Source organism: Protopterus annectens, chromosome 1.part0, assembly GCF_019279795.1.
Source record: "Protopterus annectens isolate FY-2018-M chromosome 1.part0, PAN1.0, whole genome shotgun sequence".
NCBI classification, from domain to species: Eukaryota; Metazoa; Chordata; order Ceratodontiformes; family Protopteridae; genus Protopterus; species Protopterus annectens.
The window spans coordinates 36753525-36777562 of record NC_056725.1 but is presented as its reverse complement, the minus strand read 5'-3'; the positions used below and the strand labels follow the sequence as shown (position 1 = coordinate 36777562).

The 24038-nt window shown below is 37.6% G+C and overlaps 1 protein-coding gene across 3 annotated transcripts in view; it reads right to left on the bottom strand.

The window, feature by feature from the left end:
* The window catches only part of CCHR1.PART0H19orf47 (chromosome chr1.part0 C19orf47 homolog), a 1064431-nt gene that overhangs the window by 311065 nt on the left and 729328 nt on the right, over nt 1-24038 (bottom strand). For all 3 annotated transcript variants that reach the window (XM_044081485.1, XM_044081402.1, XM_044081316.1), the window contains one exon: nt 5435-5578. In XM_044081485.1, the coding sequence (XP_043937420.1) occupies nt 5435-5578 (144 nt within the window). The remainder of the gene's footprint in view (nt 1-5434; nt 5579-24038) is intronic.

Below are 24038 nucleotides of genomic sequence, written 5' to 3'. Positions count from 1 at the left end.
TGGTTAACTAAAGAAAGAAGAAAAAAATAGTTGTTTTACAGCCAACTTGTTTAGTGCAAGATTGAATTCATAAATTTTACATGTTATAAACTGAATAATAGAATTAATGACTGTGAATTATAAAAAAGCATAATACAACAAAAAAACACTTTATATATATTAAAAAATATATATATAAAAATGGTGTGTCAAACATACTCAGGCAACATAGTGAATCCTAAAGTTAGGAAACCTTGTGTGTTAAAACAAAAGTGTATTAAAATATGATTAATGAACCAACTAATTATAAATGGAAAATATAAAATAATAATTAAAAGTTATAAATGTTTATAAATTACAATAGAGTGAACATGGAATGAGTATATGAATAGCAGTTGTTCGGTGAACATAAATATAAAATACAAACTGTTTAATCTATCTAAATAGTTCTAGTTAGAGTAAACTAGTTTCTCAAATCCATCTTTGAAATATGTCAAATAAATATACATATTAAATATTGAATACTAATAGTTAAAAATTAAGTATTAAATGTTAAATATTAAATATTAAGTATAAATATCAATATATGAAATGTAATTGTTAGAACATAAGATTTAATAAATATATGAATGATATGAAAGATGATCTGGACTTGGGTCCAAAATCCAGGGAACACAACGAAGATGAGACCAAAGGAAGGGGAATCGCATCTGACAAGTGCAAAAGAGGCAATGAGGATGCCTGAGCTCTTCAATCGACTAGCTTTCTGCAAGAATTTTGGAATCAGAGGTACTGGGAGGGACATATAGGAGCCCAAAGGGCCAAATGTGGACTACATCTCTCAATGACTCCTACTGAGGCGAAATCAGGGCAAAGTACCAGCTGCATTTTTTTGTTGTGGGGAGATGCAAAGAGATTCTAACATGGTTGTCCCCAACAGCAGAAAATTTTCAATGCCACTGACTGAAAGACCATTTCTGAGGCATCAGAATGAACCTGCTGTGTCTGTCTGCTATTACTCTGGTTTCCCCAGAATGTGCACTGCTACAAGAAAATGGTTGGAGGAGATTGCCCACTGCCACACCCCTCATGGCTTCTTGGCAATGGGGTCAGTTTGCTGATATACCACGCCACAGACATGTTGTCGGTATGAATCACAATGGTCCCTACAGGGAGAGTATCTTGGAATGCCTGCAATGCTAAAAGGATTGCTCTCATTTCCAGGACATTGACATACAAATTGGTCTCTTGGGGGTACCACATGCCTTGGACTGTCTTCTCAAGAAATGCCCCCTATCCCAGTTGGGGAGGCATCCGTGGTCAATGGTAAGGAAGAACAAAAGGCCAACCTAGATAAATGCTGTCTGACTGGACCTACCAGTGCACATAGCATTTGCATTTTTGATTGTTTGACTGAAAACAATAGGGACCATCAATGAAGAGACCATTGAACAGCTACAGTCTGTTGAAGCACATGCATAAAATAATGTGCTAAGTGGACTAAAACTATGGCCGCTGCCATGGAACCTAAAGCTTGAAGAAATATTCTTCCAAGAGGAGAAGTATGAGACAGAATTTGATGAACCTGAGATCTGAGTGTAAATGCATGCTGAGAAGTTAAGGAAGCAATCCGGGTTTATTGTGTTCAGATGGGCACCAAAACACACCTGACTGATGTCAGGTTTGATTTGGCAAAATTGATTGTTATACCTAGTGATTGACAAATCTGGAGCAAAGTGTCCCTGGACTGTTCTAAGAGATGCATGGTTGGGGTGGTCAGAAGCCATTCATCTAGATATGGAAACACTCTGAATCCTTGTAGCCTCAGATGAGCTGCTACCACTGCTACACACTTTGTAAACACTCTGGGGGTTTTGGTGTGTCCAAAACGTAGGGCTGTGAACTGGTAGCGACTGACTCCCAAGTCAAAAGTGTAAGAGTCTCTGGGAGCACCTGTCTATTTTGATGCGAGTCCTGGCAAAGTCCCTAAGATTTTCGGAACATTTTCTTGCCACCTCTCTGATTCCTTGAAAAAGACCGTTAAGGGCAGAAAATCTAACTCTTATGGCAGGGTCTTTTTCCTTCTTGTTGGCAGCAGGCAAGCGTTTCTTGTACAGAAGGGCCAAATAAGGATATTCCATCAAAAGAAGCACAGATGAAAGACTTTAAAGGCTCCAAAGTTGCACAGCTGAATCCAGGCATGTCTCTTTATGGCAATGCATGAACCAGCCACTCGTGAGGCACCTTCTGCTGCATGAGAGCTTAACCTCATAGACAAGAGTAGCCAGCTAAGAAGATGATGTTTTGAAATCCTCTGCTGACAAAGACTCCAAGAAAGTTTAATAGTTCTTTCCTCCAAATCTCTTTGTAGTCTTGCAAAGTGTGCCAGGTAATTCAGGGACCTCACAGTGAAGGTCACGAAAGCAAATACACTCTCCATATCTGCCCAGCACCCTAGACAATCTGTTAGGGGTGTGGACAAAGGTGGTCTGCAATGCTAGCTCCTTTATGGTGGATGCTGCCACAACCATTGCATCAACAAGGACTCCTTTGCTTCAGTGGGGTTTATCCTTTGGAGGAGCTAAAAACTTGTCTGGGTGGCTCAGTATAGGTTCAACGGAATCCGGCTTCTTCCATGCTCAGCAAGAGATTAGGTCAATAAGCTGATCAGCCATGGGAGTTATCCAAGACATAGATGGACTAGTACAAGGCACCTCCAAAATACCATCTCCTCAGTAGAAGAATTTTCAGTGGGCCAACTATCTTTCTACTTAAGGATCTCTAAAATGTCTCCAAATGACACATAATCAAGTGGTGAACTGGGGGGATCCTTCCTCTTCCTTGAAATAAGTATATTCAGTGAGAGATTCCAAGGGAGAATCTATGTGCCTCCTCTTGAGGTGAACCTCAAGGAGACGTTATGGGGAGGTGTCTGAAGACACGTGAAGTTCTTCAATGGGAATCGACTGGAAGCTAGGAGGAACTGGTTGCCCCTGTGGAATAGATCTGATGGAATCTGAGCACTAAACCATAGAGGGAACAAGAGGTAGGATCTAGAGGATGACAGACCAGATCCAGAGAATGAAAAAGGACCCTTTTCCACCACCTCGAAGGCAGGCAGACCCAGAGAAGACATGGCCAGCCTCACTGAAGCCAAACAGTCCAGAGCAAGCAGATCACAACTCTGACCTAATCAATGCTTCGAGGAGGGAACTAGACCCAAGCTAACTCTAACGGGCAAGGATGGATCAGACATCACAAGAGTAGACCTTAGCCCCACGGATCCAATACAGACACTTCAGCTCCAGGACTTGTCCCCATCCAAAGGCATAGGAGCAGAACTAGCTAAGGACATCGTTGGGAGTCCAAGAGGTAATTCTCTCTGGATCCAACACCGGAACTCTCAAGACAGTCAAATTCTGGGGCTCTGAAACTGAACAATGGATTGGAGGAGGAGGCAAAACTGTATGGGCAGTAGCAGCAAGGCTCACAGAACCAGTGGGAGATGGAGCCAATATAACCCCCATCTGGATATAACTTCTGCATCATCCTATCAACATCCACTTCAGAAAGACTCCTGGAAGACCTGATGGAGGAGATTTAGGTCTGAAATGCTTTTTAGGTGCGTGCATAAAAGAAGAGTGGACCGAGGGGAGATGGGATCCACCATAAACTCTGGTGAACAAGTCTTCAGTGTGTATAGGATCTGATGGTTTCACATCCATAGTCTTGTTAGGGATGAAAGAGAGGATCTGAAGATTTAGGATCTGAAAGTTCGAGATTCATGGTTTGTCATTTCGGATCCAAAGAACTAGGATCCAAGGATTTCTGAATTTTATATGGTGGCTCCAAGAAGTATCTGAAGACTTCAGAGGCAAACATTTCCTGTGCTCAGAGTGAGCTTTAGAAGATTTACTGGTGGCCTGAACCCCTGGAGAGGATGAAGATGTAAAGGCAGCAATCCCTTAATGACAAGCTTGTTCCGCCTGTTGGAAATGGCTCGAATTAAATGCTGCACAAATAGTGCAGTTTGTGTTTAAGTGAGCCACTCCTAAGCTGTAAACACACTCACTGTGAGCATCTAAGTTAGGGATTTTATTCCCACAGAAGTGCATTTCTTGAAACCTGTCAGCATATCAGCCATGACAGAACAAAGTGAGAAAAAACATTTGGAACGAAATATATATATATATATATATATATATATATATATATATATATATATATATATATATATATATATATATATTTTTTTTTTTTTTTTTTTTAAATAAACATACCAGCATGGTAATAAAGAATACTCTGTTCAAAAAGGGTAGGAAATAAAAAGGGGCTAGAAAGAAGAGTACCAATAATGGTACTTGAAGAAAAACTACTATCAGAATATAGAAGGCCTAGCCCAGAAAAAAAAAAAAAAAAAAACAAATGTAAAGGTATGAGAAAGAATTAAAAGTGAAAGAAAAATATGCTAAAAGGAAGGAGAAAAAGGCACTTGCATTTAAGTAAACAATTAAACAAATGCTTCGAAAGAGGATCCTACATCAGTGCACACTGGCAGGCAAATGACATCTGAGGTAATGGGGATGGACTAGTGCTTTATGGGCAGAGGGAGAAGCTTGACAGTTGGATCCAAAGTCTATAGTATGCAGCCAAGTCAGATCAGAGGATCGGATCTGTAATCCATTTGTTGAAGAATGAAAAGGACATGAGAATAGAGGATGCAAGACTGAGTACACAACAGGTGTGGAGGGAGTGTAAGCAGAAATAATCTGGATGAAGAGAAATATTAGGTGAACAAGGCAACTTGCACTTCAGAACGAAAGAAGTCAAAAAGATGGTTAAATACAGATAAAGTAATGCAAGTGCAGTTTGTGCACATCTACCTGGGGAGAAAGGTTTTAACAAAAATGGAGGAAAATGGTGAGGCATCCCAAAGTTAGCGCGAAAAAGGAGGAGTTCATGTAAGAGGTAAAATGGATTATTTCAGCAAGATACATTGCAAAGGAGTTTCGGTGATATGTTCAATATGTCTGCCAATGTCTTCAGTTCATTCAATGTTTTACTATATTTCTTTTTTGGACTCCTTGTTACAGTTAAACAGAAGATTAAGGCAATTGTGCTAGATATGAAAATTTGATAATATTCACAATACAATGCATGATATGTGGAAAAGAAAACTGATGCTTTTTGCTCAGTGACACACTAAACTGAACGCACATGTGGACAATTCTCTTTATTAGCACTTTGGCAAAATCTCAACAAAATATTCTTGGGGGAAAAAAACTTAGAATACAAAGCAATTACATATTCCATACAAGAATAAAGTGCTCCCATACTGTTGGCACTCAGGTAAACCAAACCAGGTTGTGCAAGTAACTAATGAATAAACATTTAACTGACTGGTGAAAATGATCATGTCTACCAGCAGAAATACTTGGAAAACATAAATATTTACCAGTGGTAGGCTGCTGTTCCAGGATCTTTCTTTTTTTTGCTGCTACTCCCTTTGGCATACTGATAACATACCCCTCAATCTCTGCAGTAATTCTGCGTCGCTTCACTGGAACATCAGGATTATTGATAGCAGGTTTTAAAACAGCTAATGAAGAATAAATACCAGATTACAAAATCAAGAGTATAGGACATTTTAATAAAAGTCTACTTGTGTTCAGTAATGAGGGACAGATATAACAGTTATAATTTACGCCAGCAAACGCTTGTTTCTAAAAGAAGCACAAAGCATTTCAAGAAATTTCACTAGTTGCTTACATACAGTGCAAATGCCTAGAAGAGCTACAAATTAAACAAATATATATATATATATATATATATATATATATATATATATATATATATATACACACACACACATACACATATATACACACATACATACATATATAAAATCATCTCTGCTGCAGAGAAAGATGAAGCCCTAGATTGTGACCAAGATTGAGGATATGAGCACGCAAGCATGCACATAGCAGTCCAGGAAACAGCAGGTATGTGGAGACATGCAAGCTTTCCTGAGGCGATATGCAGCATTATGAAGCTCAAGGGGGGGCCACATAAATTCAAGGATATAATTGGTATGGTAAGTCAAGAAAAGATGACTATTTGCAGATGATATTTTACACCAGTCAAGACCAGAAAGACATTAGTGTTGTGGAACATTTTGAGACAGTTTCAAATCTTTTCGGGATACAAAAGTAATGAAGCAAAATGATTCTGGTGCATCCACTAAGGATATGTGGGAAGAGACTAGACACAATATAATACAAAAATTGAAGCTTTGTTACATGGATATCTGTAGTAAGATAAAAGCAGTTAAAATGTTTTTAGTCCCTTTAGTCTTGCACACTGGTCAGGCATATTTTTCTCAACCAGAGATGATGACGTGGATAGCAATTAATAAACAGCTGAAGGACTATCTGGGAGGGGAAGACAAGAGTCAAGTGGGATATGCTGATCTTTCCAGTAGAACAGGGCAGATTGGGATTACCCAATTTGAAGGGGTATTTCAGAGCTACACAGTTAAGCCTCCTATACACAGCACAAGCAGAACACTATAATTCAAAGTGGAAAGGGTTGATGAAACAGGCGGTAAGCTCAAGAAACAGATGGATTTTGGATGCAGACCTTTAAGAATAACAATAATCATACAGATTATATCTATAAAGTAGCAGAAAGTATCCTAAGAATAAGCCAACACAGAAATGGAGAAAAGAGATTCTGCCAATAGGGATGACTGCAATTAGGGATATAGACAATAGGCAAGAGAGGGGTAGAATTTATTGAAGAAAACTGGCAAAGGAACAAACACAATTTGGAGCAAATAACTAGCGAGGGAAAGATGATAGAATGGGAAGCTGCCAAGAATTTACCTGGACTGTAGGTTAGAGATTGCTTTCCCTATCAAGGAAAGATAGAGTATAGGCAAACAAAGTAATAGGGGGGTACTAAATGAAAGACCAGCACTGGTAGAGTTTTGAACAGAAGCTACCGTTGAAAAAGGAACAATTAATACACCATATAAAATATTGCATTATAGCTATATGAATCAATCAGAAGAGGTTAGAAAGGATTGGGAAGAGAGACTGGATAAGCAATTCACAAAGAAAAAATAAGAGGATGAAGTATATATGTGTCTCCCAAATACGTAACAAAACCTATAAGATTTAGAATTTTTGCTTGGAAATGTTTACATAGATATTTTTATACCTCAAGTAGACTCCAAAGAAGTTTCCTCAGGTAGACAGAAAATGTTGGAGGTGTGACAGGGAAGGAAGAGGTAATTGGGAACATTTTCTGGGAGTGCAGTGAGTTGGTGGACTTTAAAGGGCAACAGCGGGATTCTGTTATTAAATGCTCAACGTCTGTCCTTTTTCTCCCTTATTTATTGTCTTTTCTATGAATAAACAACAAATACAGCATTTAAAATATTTGAAATATACTGTTTCTCTCAACTAGAATAGTACCTTACTGTACTGTGGTGGTTTCACTTTCAAAAAACTCTTAGCCCGCCCTGGAAAAGCTTGCTGCAGTCTCCAAATCACTGGAGTCATCAAGGCCAACGAATACAGGTAGTTTTCTGGCCAATTCCCTCCCTAAACTGACATCACCACAACCATCCTAAAAACCCACCCATGCTGTGATGTCACAGCTCCCTGGTCCTTCCCCTACCTATACAGAAAGTAAAGGCTAAAACAAGAAAACAGTACACAAGACAAAGCGCCTGCTGTGAGCTGTCAATCACATCAGGTAACAGCTCAAATTACTGCTAGCATTTTGATAGCTAGGGAAGTTAGGTGTGAAGGGGGATGGTACAGGAGTCAAAGCAGTACAATTCAGGCTTCACAAAATGTACTTGTTTTATTTATTACATATGATTACCGGGTAGTGCAAACTGGGCCAATGGCCCATTTTCGGCAGAGACCCATAATATACAAAAAGTTGCAATAAGTTAAACCAGTGGTTCAAGCAAGGCAAAACAGAAATTTAAAATGTCATGCAACTAAACAGAGATAAAATATACACACGAATATATACAAAAGGTAAAAATAGGATGTTAACGAGTTAGAAAAGATTTTTGTTTTGTATATAAAGTAAGTCAGGATCACCAATTGAGTGAAAGAAATGATTTAGCAAACAGTGAAGGAGGGTAGGAATTACTTAGCCAGGGGCTGTACAGGAGCACAACCAATAATTTGAGAAATACTCCTTTAGGAGCCGTTTGAAGTAATGAGTGTCAGGTAGTCTCTCTCCTTTTCTTTGCGTTTTTTGTGAACTCCGGTAGTCGGATGGCTATCAGACGACATTTCTGGATAATTAAACTGGCGTCCAAAATAGTTTAAAGCAAAATCATACCGACACTTATTAGTGCATTGGTTAAATCTAGCACAAAACCGACAACCAGAAACGTTGTGATCAGGGCCTAGGCAAGGAATACAGTAAGAATGAAAATCCTTATGAGGTATTTGCTTTCCACAAGAAATACAATTATTTACTTTTTCTGACATCAGTCTGGAGCAAGAAAAATGTTTCCCCAATGGGGTACTTAGCTTTATTAAAGATTTCGGATTTGAAACTCGAACACGGAAATCTCAGGAGTCGGCCAACCGGCACTTGCGAACTGCTTCTGCTTCAGGCACCGCGCGGCAAGAAAGACTAAAAAATTGGTGTCGGCCACATCTTTTATACCCCTGACTATTTGACGTCAGGGAAGGGGAGACAGCAGCTGACGCAGGACCCAGGACTTTGGAATTCAGGCCGACTTGAGGGCAACCTGCCAGCAGGATTACCCAAATGTAATGACTGCAACAGTGAAACGCGAAGAACATCTACAGGTTCCAAAGGTCCATGAGGTCAGATGAAAATCATGAACTTTGTTCAGAAGGTTTCTGAAGCTGAAATTAAGAGAAGGTCAGAGTTACAACTTTTTAGAGCTGGGAGGTGGATAGGGGAGATGTCAGTATTTGGGTTTAGAGGACAAAGTGGGGTAGAAGTTGTGGAGATTATGGGGCCTGGCTTAGGGTGCATGTCAGACTGGAGTTTAATGTGGGTGAGGGAGTGCAGAGTAAGAAATTTTAGTTTGCAAAAAGTCTGTTTGAAAAGGCTAAAAGAGGAGGTAGGGTTTGAAAAATATCCGAGAGAAATGTAGTGTAGGAGGAGTATATAAAAGATGAAGGGAGATGTGAACACTGGCTCTGTAGTGGGCAAAGGATCGGCAAAATGGGTAGAGGAGGAGAGGGTAATATATCAGATAATAGGATTTGTAGGAGGTGGTATGAAGAGCTGTGGATAGCAGAAATAACATGGAAGTGAGGGAGATGATTGGTTTCAGTAGAATCATGGTGATGATAAATGGAGGCAATAGAGAAAGATAAGAGACAGTATATGTTAAGGTAGGAGCAGAGGAGGAGTTAGTGTGTGAGTGTAAGCAGTATTATTTGGAAGATAAGAGAAATGAGGAAAGTGTAAACGAAATCAATAGGGAGGCAGAAAAAAAAATTGTACACTGTACAATTACTTGGAGGTAATAGCAGATGGCTGGGCAGTAAGATGCTCCATATATTTGACGTTGCAGGTGACTGTTGCTGGTTTGGTCAGCTGACAAGAAGTTGTGTAGGTGGGCAGAAAAAAGGCTTTAACACAATTACTCGGAGGTAATGGCAGATGACTGACCAGTAAGATGCCCTGTACATTTGATGTTGCAGGTGACTGTTGCCGGTTTGGCCAGCTGAAGCGAAGTCGTGTAGGTGGGCAGAAAAAAGGCTTTAACACAGTGTTAAAAAATAGCTTTGCTCAGATTAATGATACAAAAAAAATTGTCCCTCTATTAGCGAGTACATACCACCAGACGTTCGCTAGCCTGAGAGAGAAAGAAAAGCCTGCAATTTAGCAATTCTAAAAAGAAACCGTAGTAAAAATCACTCAAAGTCTATTCTAGGGCATTTGCAGTGTTTGTTTTAAGTAGTCACTGAACAGCATGAAATGTTACTTAAAACGAAATGACAAACACAGCAGTGTATGCATGTAAAATCAAAGCAGTGACAGGATCTTTAGGAAGAAAGAGGCCTGTGTGGTGTAATTTTTATTTATTTATTTATTTATTTTTTTTTTTTTAAACAGACAATTACTGCATTATGGGATACCTAGAGGCAGACTAAATCAGAATTACTTCAAGATGTCAGATCCCATATGTGGTCATTCTCGGAAATTACATATAAAAGTATTTAAAAACCTGTAAATAGTCCCAGACTTGTTTTAAAATATAGGAAACACCAAACCATGATGAAATAAACATGTTTTTTGAGTCTGTGGGTGCAGTTCTCCTTTAAGGATTGCCTGTGGGATGCACTGTCGGGCATGCTGGGTGGGCAGACTGCTGTGACAAGGGAGATGATTTTTCTGAGCTGTGATACAGAATCAAATTGCCTAGACATGGTAAGGCCTTGCTGTGTCTAATTATGGTGGCTGCCAAAAAAGCAGTTTCTAGAAAAATCAAAATCTAAACCAAATACACTATAACTGCACACAGTAACAGAGATAAAACTGGAATGGAGATCTTTAGAAAAGGGTAGGAGCAAACTGCATAGGAAAAAATGGGAACTGTGGTAACAATACATACAAGGCAGGAATGAGATGTGAAAGAAGGCAGGACTTAAATGAGTTATGTAATTTCTGACTGAAAATGATTGGGTAGACAAGTGATGTATAATGTCTGCAACTGGGAGTGTGTCAGTATGGTTTTTGATGTAAAATGCTTGCAACTAGGATTGTGTTGGTGTGGTTTGTTCTCCTCTATATAAATCTAGGATTACCTACATCGTAAGTGATGGTTTAATAAAAAACAAAAGGGGGGGGGGCAGGAAGTGAATAATTGATATAATGCTGCTTAAGTGAAGTAGGTTTATTATCAATTTCAAAGGCAAAACAATTTTAATGAAAGACAGAAATAAAATCTTGAAAACAAAAACATTTACCCTACATATCGAACATCAAAGATGACGATCGACATTTGACATACCATACTTCCGGTTTCAAAAGTCAGTATGTCCTTTAACATTTCTGCAGGAGGGCAAGCCCTCTGCACCCCCACACCCCCTGCAAATTATGTATACCAACTCCGAGATCACACTACAGTGAGGAAACGGGTAAATTCCCTGATCCATTGTACCACAATCTCCATTCACAATGCCAAACTCATAACGAATCACGCTTTACTTTCATTGTTATGACTTCGTAGTATTCCAGTTCAGCATTGTGCAACTTTAAAACTGTACTTTTCTATAACTGACATTTGAGCAACTGCATTTCCAGCTTATGGCAGTAAACCTGTGAAGTATAATGTTTGAAATGTGAACTTAATACAGTTTCAGCACTTTTATATAAATGCAAATTTGCCTATGCCACAAGTGATAATTCAATAAAGGTGTTTTAAAAAAAAAAACAAGGGGGCCATCTAAGGGAAACTGCTCATGGGAATTGCCCTAAACTGGACTTTTTAGCCATGAACAAACTGGCCGGATGGCTCTCACCTATCATCCCTGGCAAGTCCGGCTTTCAATCCATGCAACAAAGTGATCAAATGGATACAGATACTGGAGCCAAGGCACAGGTCCTGCAAAGGCAGGGAAGGGGGGGGGGGGGTGAAGAGACAGACAAGAGACAGACAGACACAATTTCTAATCAAGCTCAGATAACCCTTGCCATTCAGCTTTTATACTCTGCTCATGAACTGGAGAAGCCAAATCATTCTAGAGGTCAACAGTTGAAAATGACACTATCAAGGAGGAGTACATCTGAATTAACACTTTTGTACCTTCTGTACTAAAGAACGATATGAAAAAAAAACACACCATCATTTCATGACACATTTTGCTTTACATTTTTTGACTTGAGTAAATATAATCCTCTAAGTCCAGGATCAGATGCAAACCAGGAGATGCAGGCTGAAATATGTAGTTACTCACATTTGCTGACTGTGACAGTACAACTTGTGAGGACCCATCTTCACTGAGTCTCAGGCAGCAAGCCTCAAAATATAAGCAATGGAGTATAAATAGGCACTACACAGTAAAAATAAACACTTAGGTTTATAGGTGTGTAACTAGGCCAACAGGCCTGGGGCCTTTACAAGCCTAGCCCACAGAAGTGCCCTGGCATCATGCTGCTGTTAGTTCCTGGTGCCTCTATCAAGTAGAGCCACTAGAGTGATCCCCGGAGTGAACTTTCCATTTCCCATCCACTCATCAATATTTCTCTTGAAAAAGGCCAGTGAGGTGCTCCGCTTGACATGTATGGGAAGTCTATTTTAGAGCATGGGCAGTCTCTGGGTTATGAACCTGTCCCCCCAGCATGTTCTGTTGATTGTGGTAATAAAGTTGAAGTCCCTGGACTGTGTGGTGCGGAGGCATTGGGATTTCTTTAGGTGTAACATTTCTAACAGAGCTGGGTCAGACATGGCTTTGTAGGTCACGCAGAGATCGCCTCTTAACAGACGATATGAGACAGAGAAAAGCTGGAGTTTTTTTAGTCTGTCCATGTAGAGCATGTGTTTAACGCCTAGGATCCTCTTCGTGAGGTACTTTTGTGGCCTTTCCAGCTGTTGCAGGTGTTTATTGAGGTACATGTCAAATGGGGCATTATACTCTATGACTGGTCTAATGAGGGAAGAGTAAAGAGAGATGATGACCTCTCTTCCTGGATGCAAAAAGTACAGTTGTGTACCTACCATAAATGTAGATGTTAGAGTGTATTCACTGTTGCAGTCATTACACTTGGGTTATCCTGCTGGCAGGCTACCCGCATTTGGCCTGAATTCCAAAGTCCTGGTCCGGCATTGGCTGCTGTCGCCTCTTCCCTGACGTCAGTGCGCCAGGGGTATAAAAGATGCAGCAGACGCCATTTTCTTCAGTTTTTCTTGCCCCAGATGTCAGGTGCCCCCAGAAGGGTAGGCTAAAAAAAATTATGCCAATAAAAAAGCATGCACAATCTTCATCTACAAGCAAATACACCACATAGGTTGTACAGTATAGAGAAGTACAGATAAGTCCCAGCAAAGAAAGGGGGATGGTGGGTGGGTAACCTGGACTGCAACAGTGAATACACTCGAACATCTACATTTATGGTAGGTACACAACTGTACTATGTTCATCGTGTTTCACTGTTGCAGTCATTACACTTGGGTTGAATCCCAAAGCTGAGGTTGGGTGGCTGGGCCTAAATAGAATTAGGAGTGGCTATGAGGCCCTGCAGAACTGCAGTGGAGAAGCCTGCTCTGGATTTAGAGTAAAGAGGCAAGTGGTAGTGCTTTGTAAAAGTGCGTACTGAAGTCCAAGTTGCAGTCTCCAAAATGTCCTTAGTTGGTACTCCCCTGAGGAAGGCTGCTGAAGTAGCTGCTGCTCTGGTTGAGTGTGGCCTGATGCCCTTCGGCACTGATTTGCCATGTTGAGAACAGCAGAAATGAATGCAGTTGGCTATCCATTTGGAAACAGTCTGCTTTGAGATAGCTTTTCCTTGAAATCCTGCAGCATATGCCACTAAGAGTTGCTCAGATTTTCTGAAAGCTTTAGTTTTGTCCAAGTAGAAGCGTAGCTGTCTGCGAATGTCCAAAGAATGTACAAGTCTCTCTTTATTCTGTGGGTTTGGATAAAAAGTAGGCAAATTAACTGTTTGATTAAGAGCCACACTGGACACTACACCTTAGGCATAAATGTTGGGTTTGTCCTCAGAGAAACCCTGTCTGGATGGAAAATTATAAAAGCTTCAACCGCCATTAGTGCCTGCAACTCTGAGACTCTTCTTGCTGATGTTATTGCTAAGAGCAGAGCTGTATTCCATGATAAGAATTTTATCTCAGCTGAATTGGCTTGCTCAAATGGAGGCAGTGTGAGTTTTTCCAAGACAATATCGAGGTCCCATGCAGGTATTGGTGCTCTTCTTGGGGGTCTTATGCTTTTGGCCCCTCTGAGGTACTGCCTTAGTAATGGATGTGAAAAAATAGGTGGGTCCGTATTGTAATGAGCTGAAATGGCAGAGGCATGAATTTTAATTGATGAAAAGGATAGGCCTTTGTCCAACATCTCAGTTAGGTATTGTAAAATCTTAGGAATATTTGGTACAAGCATGTCAATTCCTTGTGCCTGGTTCCAAGCAGAGAATCTCTTCCACTTTTCTGCATATGATTTTCTGGTGCTGGGCCTCCAGAATAACATCCATAACTGCTTTGGAGAGGTGTGTTCTGAATGGTTACATTATCCGCCATGCAGCCAGATTTAGGGTTTTGAGCTTGCTGTACAGTATTTGATTGTTCTGCTGGGCCAGTAAATGAGGAATTTGAGGCAACTTCCAGGCTGGGCCTTGAGACGAGCTCTTTATGATTGGGTACCAGTGCTGGCGTGGCCAGTCTGGGGCAATCAGGATAATTTTTGGCTTCTCTTGTCTGACCTTTAGGAGTACCTTGGGGAGGAGAGGTAGTGGAGGAAAGGCATATACTGTAAGGTTTTTCCAGCTGAATGATAGAGCATCCACTTTCCATGCTAGCTTGTGATAAGTCCTTGTGCAGAATCTCTGTAGTTGGCAGTTGTGAGGGGAGGCAACTAGAGCTATGTCTGGGCATCCCCATTTCCTTGTTATTATGCTGAAGATTTGTGGATCTAGTTTCCACTCGTGAGGATCCATGAGGTTTCTGCTTAGTTTGTCTGCCAGAGTATTTGTTTTTCCTGGCAGGAATTGTGCTTGCAGGTGTACTTGATAAGTCAGTGCTGTGTTCCACAAAATCATGGCTTGTCTGCAGATGGGGTAGGAATGCGTACCTCCCTGCTTGTTTATGTACCACATGACTGTAGAATTGTCAGTCTTTATCAGCAGTTGTCCTGGTTGAAGTAGATCCTTGAAAGCGGTCAGTGCATTTTGAACAGCCAGCATTTCTTTTAAATTGACATGAAGATACATTTGGCTTGTGGGCCATGTGCCCTGAATACATTTTCCTGCCATGTGGACCCCCAGGCATAATCTGATGCATCTGTTCTTATTGTCTGCCTGGCAGTGGGTAAAGTGAAAGGCTGTCCCTTGTGGTGATAGGCCTGTGCCCACCATCGAAACTCCTGTTGCAGGCAGGGAATGAGTGTAATTAATTTTTCCAAGCTGTGGCAATGTTGAGTCCAAACACTTTTTAGACACCATTGTAGTTTCCTCATATGAAGTCTTGCATATGGAATTAACAGAATGCAGGATGCCATGAAGCCCAAAGCCTGCAGAAGTTTTCTTGCAGATAACTGGGTTTTTGTTGCCAACATTTCGAAGTAAGAAGTCAGTTGCCTTTGTCTGGCGGGAGATAAGCCATCTGGGCAGTTGTATTTAAGCTTGCACCCAGGAATATTATCTCTTGAGAGGGTACTAGTTTGGATTTCTTTTCGTTTACTGTGTACCCTAGGCAAATTAACAATCTTTTTAGTAAAAAGTCCTTGTTCTCTGCTTGAATAAGGCAGTCATCCAAGCAGGGATATATTTGAATTCCTCTTTGTCTGCAAAAAGCAATTACTGGTACCAGGTATTTTGTGAAGACCCTGGGTGCAGTAGATCAGCCAAAGGGCAGTGCAGAGAATTGGTAGTGCATTGAGCCAGCTATGAATCTGAGGTATCTTCTGCAAGATTGTCTGATTGGGACATGAAGGTATGCCTCTTAGGTCCAAAGTTACAAGCCAAGCCTTCTTGCCTAGCATGGGGAGAAGCTGCTGCAGAGTCAACATTTTGAATTTTGGAACGTCCAGAAAAGTGCTTAGAATAGACAGGTCCAGTACTGGTCTCCAGGCTTTTTCCTTTCTGGGTACCAAGAAAAGTCGTGAGTAAAATCCTTGTCTCTGCTCCTGTAGTGGCACTCACTGAATGGCCCCCATTGTCCATGAGGGATGAAACTTGCTTCTGTACCTCTGCCCATTGATTGTGTGGCAGGTCTGGCATGCATCTTGCCTTTGGCAGGGTCTGAAAGTGGAACCTGTAAGCCCTGAGACACTATATTCAAGACCCATTTGTCCTGGATGATCATGTGCCAGTTTTCCCCCTAAGGGAGCTTCCAAAAGGTAAGTGCTTGGTACTGGTAGAGGAAAGCCATTGGAACTATTTCCTATAAGGTTGAGATTTGTCTTCTCCGCTTCTGGAGGTAGAAGCACCCCATTGTTTAGGCCTGCATGAGCCTTGGGGCTGGGATCTGCCTCTAGGGTGTCTGTACCTGCCTCTTTGTGGCCTGTCTGACACTGGAAAGGACCAATTTTTTTGGAGGCCAGTTCCTGCTAAATCTGGGTGGCTGTACCTGTAAGAAATCCTTAACTGTCTGCATAGATTTCGCTTTATCCTCCATTTTCTTCAACACCTCTTCTGCCTTAACACCAAACAAAGTATCATGCTGTAATGGAGCATCTAATAATTTTGCTTTAACATGATCAGGCAGATTCTGTTCCTTTAACCAAGCATGCCTCCTAATCACAGAACCCGTAACAGCGGCCCTACAAGAGGCCTCCAAAGAATCAAAACCACATTGCAAAGTATGTTTTCCCACTTGTTCAGCTGCATGCAATAAATCCTGCATTTCCTTGTTCTCTGGACATTCAGAGTTAGCCAACATTTTCTGTTTTAATAATAACATTACGTATTGCTGATACTTAAGCATATGAAATTGACAATTTAAGGCCCTTACAGCCAAAGTTGCAGAAGTGTAAATTTTTCCCCCCATCTGTCCAGTGCCCTTGAATCTCTATCAGAGGGTACAGAGTTTTTAGCAGTCGAAACTTTGACTCCCTTAGGACCCCGGGATATGGTTTCTGGGTCTGCAGCAGGGTTTTTATATAGAAATTTATGGGAATCTGGGACCCTGTAGTATCTATCTGGCTTAACCGTTGCAGGGGGTATAGAGTCTGGAGACAGGCCGGACTCTGAAAAAACATCATCTACAATGTAAAAGAAAATCTCTGAGCCTTTTCTTAGATTGAGTAGTCCTGGCTCTCCCAATGAAAGTGCTCCCTCATGGTATGCAGGATTTCCCCAAAGGAAAAATCTTTAGGAGGAGAAGCTGAAGGAATAGATTCTTCAGCATCAGAATCCTCATAGGGAGGAAGAGAGTATTCCAGATCAGAGGAGGAATCAGAGAAAATGGAAACCTGATCTGAAGATTCATATTTTGTCTCTTCCTAGGCCTCTTATCAGGAGGGGGATGGGAACCCCTGATCAAAGTAATAAGGTCTTCGGCCATTTTGAGCATCTGTTTTTTAGGCATGGAAGCCTGTCCTGGAGAATGCTGTCCTTGTTTCTTTGTCTTTAGAGCTGCTTTAGTCTTTGATTTTAGTAGCTGAAGATGGCTTTACATATAACTGAGTTGGTCTGAAAACACCATCAGAAGCCAATGCCTGCACAGCGGCTCTAGACCCATCTGAGGGAATTGTTTCCAAGGATCCAATACCTTGAGTTTCCAAAGGCCCAGTCGGCTCCACGTGGGAGTTGGAAGCGGCCTGTGGCTCTGAGGTAGCGGGCGTCAGGGGCTGCGAAAGCACCTGAGAACTGGCGAACCAACGACTAGCTTAGCGGAAGCCTCATCGTCGGTTTTGAACCTCGGATGCCTGTCCTCGTCTTTGTCCTTGCGTTTTTTTTAGAAACTCCGGTCATCGGTTGTTCTGATGGCATTGTATAATTCAATCTACGGTCAAAGTAATGAAATGCAAAATCATACCAGTGCTTTATAGTGTGTTGGTTAAATCTAGCACAAAACCGACAACAAGCAACATCATAGTCAGGGCCTAGGCAAGGAATATAGTAAGAGTGAAAATCCTTATGAGGTATTTGCTTCCCACAAGAAATACAATTGTTAACTTTTTCTTTTTTTTTTTCAAAACAGGTTTATTGTTTTAACATACAAGAGAAATATCATAACAATTTTATACAAGTAATTAAAAATAGATATGATTATAACATTCAACAAAACAACTAAAGTATTTACAATGACATCCACTACAATCAGATCAATTAAACTAAAATACCATGCTATTGAAATTAGGATTTTAACAAATTTTGTAAATTATCCCATACAATATAATAAGATGTTTTTCTAGTTGTTCTTGACCTAATTGTGTTTATTTCCATATGGCACACTATATTCATAACATTTTTAAATTCATTGAACGAAGGAGGTGTATCTGAAATCCAATTTCTGGTTATTATTTTCCTAGCCACTGCTAGAATAGACCATAACAAGGGAAGCTTAACCTTTTTAACACTTTGAGGTACAGGTGTGTTGAATAATATAAGAGATTTAGAAATAATGAAATTATCTGTAAAAAGAGCCTGCAAAAATTCATTAATTGACTTCCAGTATTCTTTCAATTTTATACAGTCATAAAACATATGAGCCCAGTCAGCATTAATTTCTACATTACATCTCTTACATAGATTATCTTTATTATTTATTTTATTCATCATCAAAGGTGTATAAAAGATCTATGTAAAAATTTCCATGTATAAAGTCTCCAGACAATGGAAGACGTAGTTCTATAGGCAGATTCCAATATATATTGTTTATCTTGTTGATTTGGTGGGTCCCCATCAATAGAAGTGAAATAATTCCAGTATGTATCTACACTGTAAAAAGTTTCTTGTCTGATAATTTTATGTATGTATGAAAGTTTACCTTTATCAGAAACTTTATGTTGTAAATTTAATATCAAGTAATCAATCAGTGTTGGAATAGATTCTTTAACTGTTATAGACATTAGATCTATTTTATTAATGAGATGTTGTCTAAAGGTCTGAACCTCTAACCAGCAAGTTTTTCTTAGATCAAATTCTTGTTTTAAGAAATCTAGATTTTTAACTTTATTATCAGATATCAACTGATACCAGTACTTTAGATCATTATCTATAGCTAAATGAGTTCCTTCAGAAGTAGATGACAAAAGCATACCCTGAGTATACATTATAGGAATATAATAAAATTCCATTCCCTATACTTAGGGTGCATGAATATAAAGTTACGATAGCTAATAATAATATTTAATGGGTAACAAACCATATGTTTAGGTGTAATAGGTGAAGTACAAAATTCCTTTAGAAACCATAACATGGAGTTATTTACAATCATATTTTTATGTGTTAAGGAGATTTTCATGAAGTTCATACTAATTAGCTCCCAATAATCTTTCCATTTTGCGACATATGACTGATCTATTAATAAAGTAATAACTTTTACAATAGAAGAGATAGTATATAAATTAAAGTCTGGAAAAGAAATATCCCCTTGAGACCAGCTATTAGTATGTTTCTTTAATGCAATCCTAGGTCTATTAGGTGCCCATAGGAAATTTAACATTAGTGTATTCAGTTTCTTGATAATTATTTTTGTAGGTGGAAGTATTATTGAGTGTATTAAGTATAAAATCTTGGGGAATATTATCATTTTAATAATTGTAAGTCTCTCCTCCATAGTAAAAAACATATTATTCCAGGTATTAAAAAGATTTTGCATATTAAGAAAACAGGTATTATAATTATTATATATAATAGATTTAATATCTTTAGATAGTATTATACCTAAATAAGTTATCTGACCTGAATTGGGTACATATTTAGTAAAATCACTAATGAGAATATTTTTTCGTGTATATATAGGTAGTATTTTAGTTTTTTCTTCATTGAATATTAAACCAGAAATACTTTTAAAATTCATCATTTTATCAAATAGAGACTGCATAGAAGAATTAGATCCTGCTGATGTAATTAGAACATCATCTGCAAAAAGGTGAATTTTGGATGTTGTATTTTCATCTATTTCAAAACCCTCTATGTCAGTACTGTTTCTGATCAAATTAGTCCAAGGCTCCATTACTAAAGTGAATAATAGTGGAGAAAGTAGACATCCTTGTTTTGCACCTTTAAAAATGGGTATTTTTTGTGAAACATATGTTCCTACCTTAATATAAGCCAATGTTCCTTTGTATAAATGCTCAATTAGATTTACAAATGCATCTGAGAAGTTTGTGCACTTCAGTAAGGTAAACAGATAGTCCCAACTTACTGAATCAAATGCTGAACTTATATCAAGACTAATAAGTGTTAAATCTTTCTTTTTCCTATTTGCAAAATCAATTAATGTTAAAGTTCTTCTTATATTATCAAAAGTATTTCTATTTACAATGAAGCCTGTCTGATCTATATCTATAATGCCGGGATGATTGTCTTCAATCTATCAGCAAAAATACTCAAACATTTTATAATCAACATTAAGTAATGAGATGGGCGATATGAAGTACATCTAGTTGGATCTTTATTAGGTTTTAAAATTGGCGAAATAAATGTATATTGCCAAGATGGGGGGGGGGTTATTAACTCAGTTTGGGCCAAAATAAAAACCTTATGTATTAATGAATATGTACTTTTAGAAAGGATTTTATATATCTCTGGTATAATACCATCATTACCCAGTGCTTTGTTTGATTTAAGCTTATTTATTTGTGTAATAACCTCTGTATATGAAATACTTTTGTCCAATAGTTTAATCTGTTGTTTATTAAGCTTTTCATTCATGTTTGTGGTTATAAACTCCTTTATTTTATCTTTAGGTTCCATGTTAATGTTATTATGGTTAATTTTGTGAAAGTGATTTCTAAATTCATCTAGTATTTCTGGTATACTAGAAACATTCTTCTTTTTCCTTAGAGAAAAGATTTCTTTGATATGGTTTTGTTTATTCAACCTTTTTGTTTTATTTTTAAGTCTATGTAAGTATTTGGGGCTTATTGAATAAGGCAAAAACTTGTATTTCTCTAAAGTTATTTTAACTTTGAGTTAAAATTTCCTTGTATTTCTCATTTAGTTTATTTATTTCTTCAATAACTTTCTTGTCCATAATAGTTCCTTTATTATTATGTTTATAAGAGTCTAATTTACTTTGAATATCTAACAATTCCTTATCCCAAGATTTCCTTTTATTATTATACCATCTGATACTTTGTCCATATAGATATGATTTTAAGGCATCCCAAACATAAACAATGGAGATTTCAGGAGTATTATTTATGTCTAAAAATGTTTTACTTCTGAAAGTATATATTCTTTATAGTCTTTTAGTTGAGTTAAGTATGCTGGTATCCTTTTGATCTGAACATTATGAGTATTTTTATCATGAATTCAAAAACAATTGAATTATGATCAGATATAGGACATGAAATGATTTTGGAATTAATTAAATCTGTTACCATCTGGTTAGAAATAAAGACCCTATCTATTTTTGAATAAGTTTTGTATCTGTTAGAAAAAAGGTGTATGGTAATGATTTTGAATCTATCTGATTATTAATATCATTCAAATGATAAGAATTAGCAAAATCATTTAAATGTTTTGCATTAGATGTAATTCTTCTTTTTCCTATAGTGGTAGTATCACTTTCATGTAGTATACAATTAAAGTCACCAGCTAAAATAATATCTCCTATAGAGAATGATATGATCTTATCAAGATGATGTTTCACTGTATTAATACCAATTCCAGGTATCCAATATACATTAAAGTGTAAGTCTTCCCATTAATTTGTATTGTAACCATACAAAACATTCCTTTGTCATCCTGATAAGACTTAATGGTTTTAGGAATGGGCATACCTTTATTCCATAAAATAGCCACTCCTCTTTTTTCTGAGTGTGCTCTGAACTAACCAATACTGTATATTTGTTTGTGGCTAGTTTATCAATATCTTTTTTCAAGAGATGGGTTTCTTGCAGGAAGACCAAGTTGGCCTTATGTAAATTAATGTATCTTATTAGGCTTGCCCTTTTACACGGATTATTCAATCCATTAATGTTTAAAGAAATTCCTTTTAAAGATGTCATTTGGCATTTTTAAAACTTAAGAATCTTATGATCAAAATAACAAATAACAACATAAGTAATGTTACATCTCCTCCTTTAGGTGTACCTTTAAATATAGCTGTATTTATTGAATCTCTTATGGGATTTGGTATAGGATTCAATTTTGTTTGTAGTGACAATGAGTGTACAAAATATATTGTGGATGTCAAAACTATATACATATAACAATGAACAAGTGAAAATAATGTAAGGATTAAACCTTGCATCCAGCCTGGAGTTAAAACTCCAACTTAGAGTAGTATTTACCACTCAAGTTAACCCCTACCCTAAGCAGCAGTACCTCAGCTACCACCTTATCAATTTAATACTGGTTATATTTAACTTAAATTAACAGCTTTCAATTCAATTATCTAGCAAGACAAGACTACACATTTGATAAAACAGCATCATATAAACTAAAATAAACTTTTTTTTTAAACTATTCATACTACTATATACATCTATGTAATATAATACACTTGCATTCAAATAGCATTCAAATAATCTTGATATTAGGAACCAAGAGGAGAGAGAGAAATAAAAGACGTGAAAGAGGGAGAGAGAGTGAAAGAAAGAGAGAAAAAAAAAAGGGGGGGGAGGCATATTTACATATTAATTTATTCAAAGTATGTAAAAATAAGTTCTAACATTCATTTAAATCAAAAACTTTGGCTAATATGGTTCAGACATTACATATATTAAGATGCATCTATTTTCTGTCATGTAAATGCAGTCAACAGCTTCCAAAAAAACCTTGAATTGCTTGTATATGAGCATTTTACTCATACTCATTATTGTCAATAGAATAAAATATTATATTTATAGAAATTGTTATAAATCATACTGCATAGTTATGCAAATTCTCAGAAACACTTGCATTATTGTAAAAAAGCCATCTGTATTTTGTATGTCTATACTACTGCTTTAAAATATATCACATGACAATTTCTTCCAGAATAGAGTTATAAAGTTATTTATGCTTGTCAATCAGATGAATTAAATGAGTTATAGTAATGTATATGTTTGGAACATAAGTTTTTAACACAGATTAGTATGCTGCAGTCAAGTAGACTTTCAAAAACACTTGAATAAATGTTTCATTTTCTATTACTTCTAAAATAAGACATTTACTTACTACAAGAAACTGCATCATTTAAAATCATTATAACTGACATATTTTATGAATTATAACATAGATATTTAAGTAATTATATAAAATAACTCACATTTAAATGTTAAAGAGTTCATTTTCCTTCACATAGTCGCATTTGCATCAGTTCTACTTCCTGGTAGAGTGTTCTTCCTGAATCTGTGATGTGTCAGTGTGATATCTGGGTCAAATTGACTACTTTCAGCTTCTCTGTGAGAATTCTGAGAGTTGAAGCTTTTAGAACAACTCGAGGACACTGTTTCATGAAGTAGCCCACATCCCAGATTGTCTCCCTTAACATTTTGGCGGGAAACTTGTTAAAAACTAGTGACAAACATTCATTTAGCAGTGTAAATGCATCTAAACATGACAAAACCTTCGCGATGTATTTTACAGGTTATTACAGCCTCTATGTAAGTGAAATTAAGCCCAAAGTTATTAAGAAGTAATAAAACCCAATATTTTTGTCCCAACTCAATTTTTATGCAAATCTTATTATTTACTGTGTCTATATGATCAAAAGCATTTCTAAATATTAATATGAAAAAAAAATAAAGAGAAAGAATAAAGAAAAGAAAAAGAGAGTAGAAAATAAAAGAGTGTAAAGCAGAAATAAAAAAAATGTGAGAAAGCTACAAGAAGTATATACAATGGAATATTACTGTTTATATTAATAGAGTTAAAAATAAAACATTATTTACTATTATTTAGTTCTAATTATTATTAGTTAAAGCATGACAGATTATTTACAAATAAGCATAAGCAGTATAATCAAGAAAGTATAATTAGGAATAGCATTTGAAGAACATATAAACTTTTTACAAGGAATAAATATGTTATTATTCCATTTATCATATTTTCATTACTCTTCTCTCCCTGCCCTCCCCCACCCTTTACCCACTACATAATCTAAATAGAATGTCATTATTTAAACAAAGAAAAGAAAAGGAGAAAAAAATGTATCAAATTACTGACCTTACTTCTCTTTTTCAGAAAGAGAAACAAATTGAATAATAGCT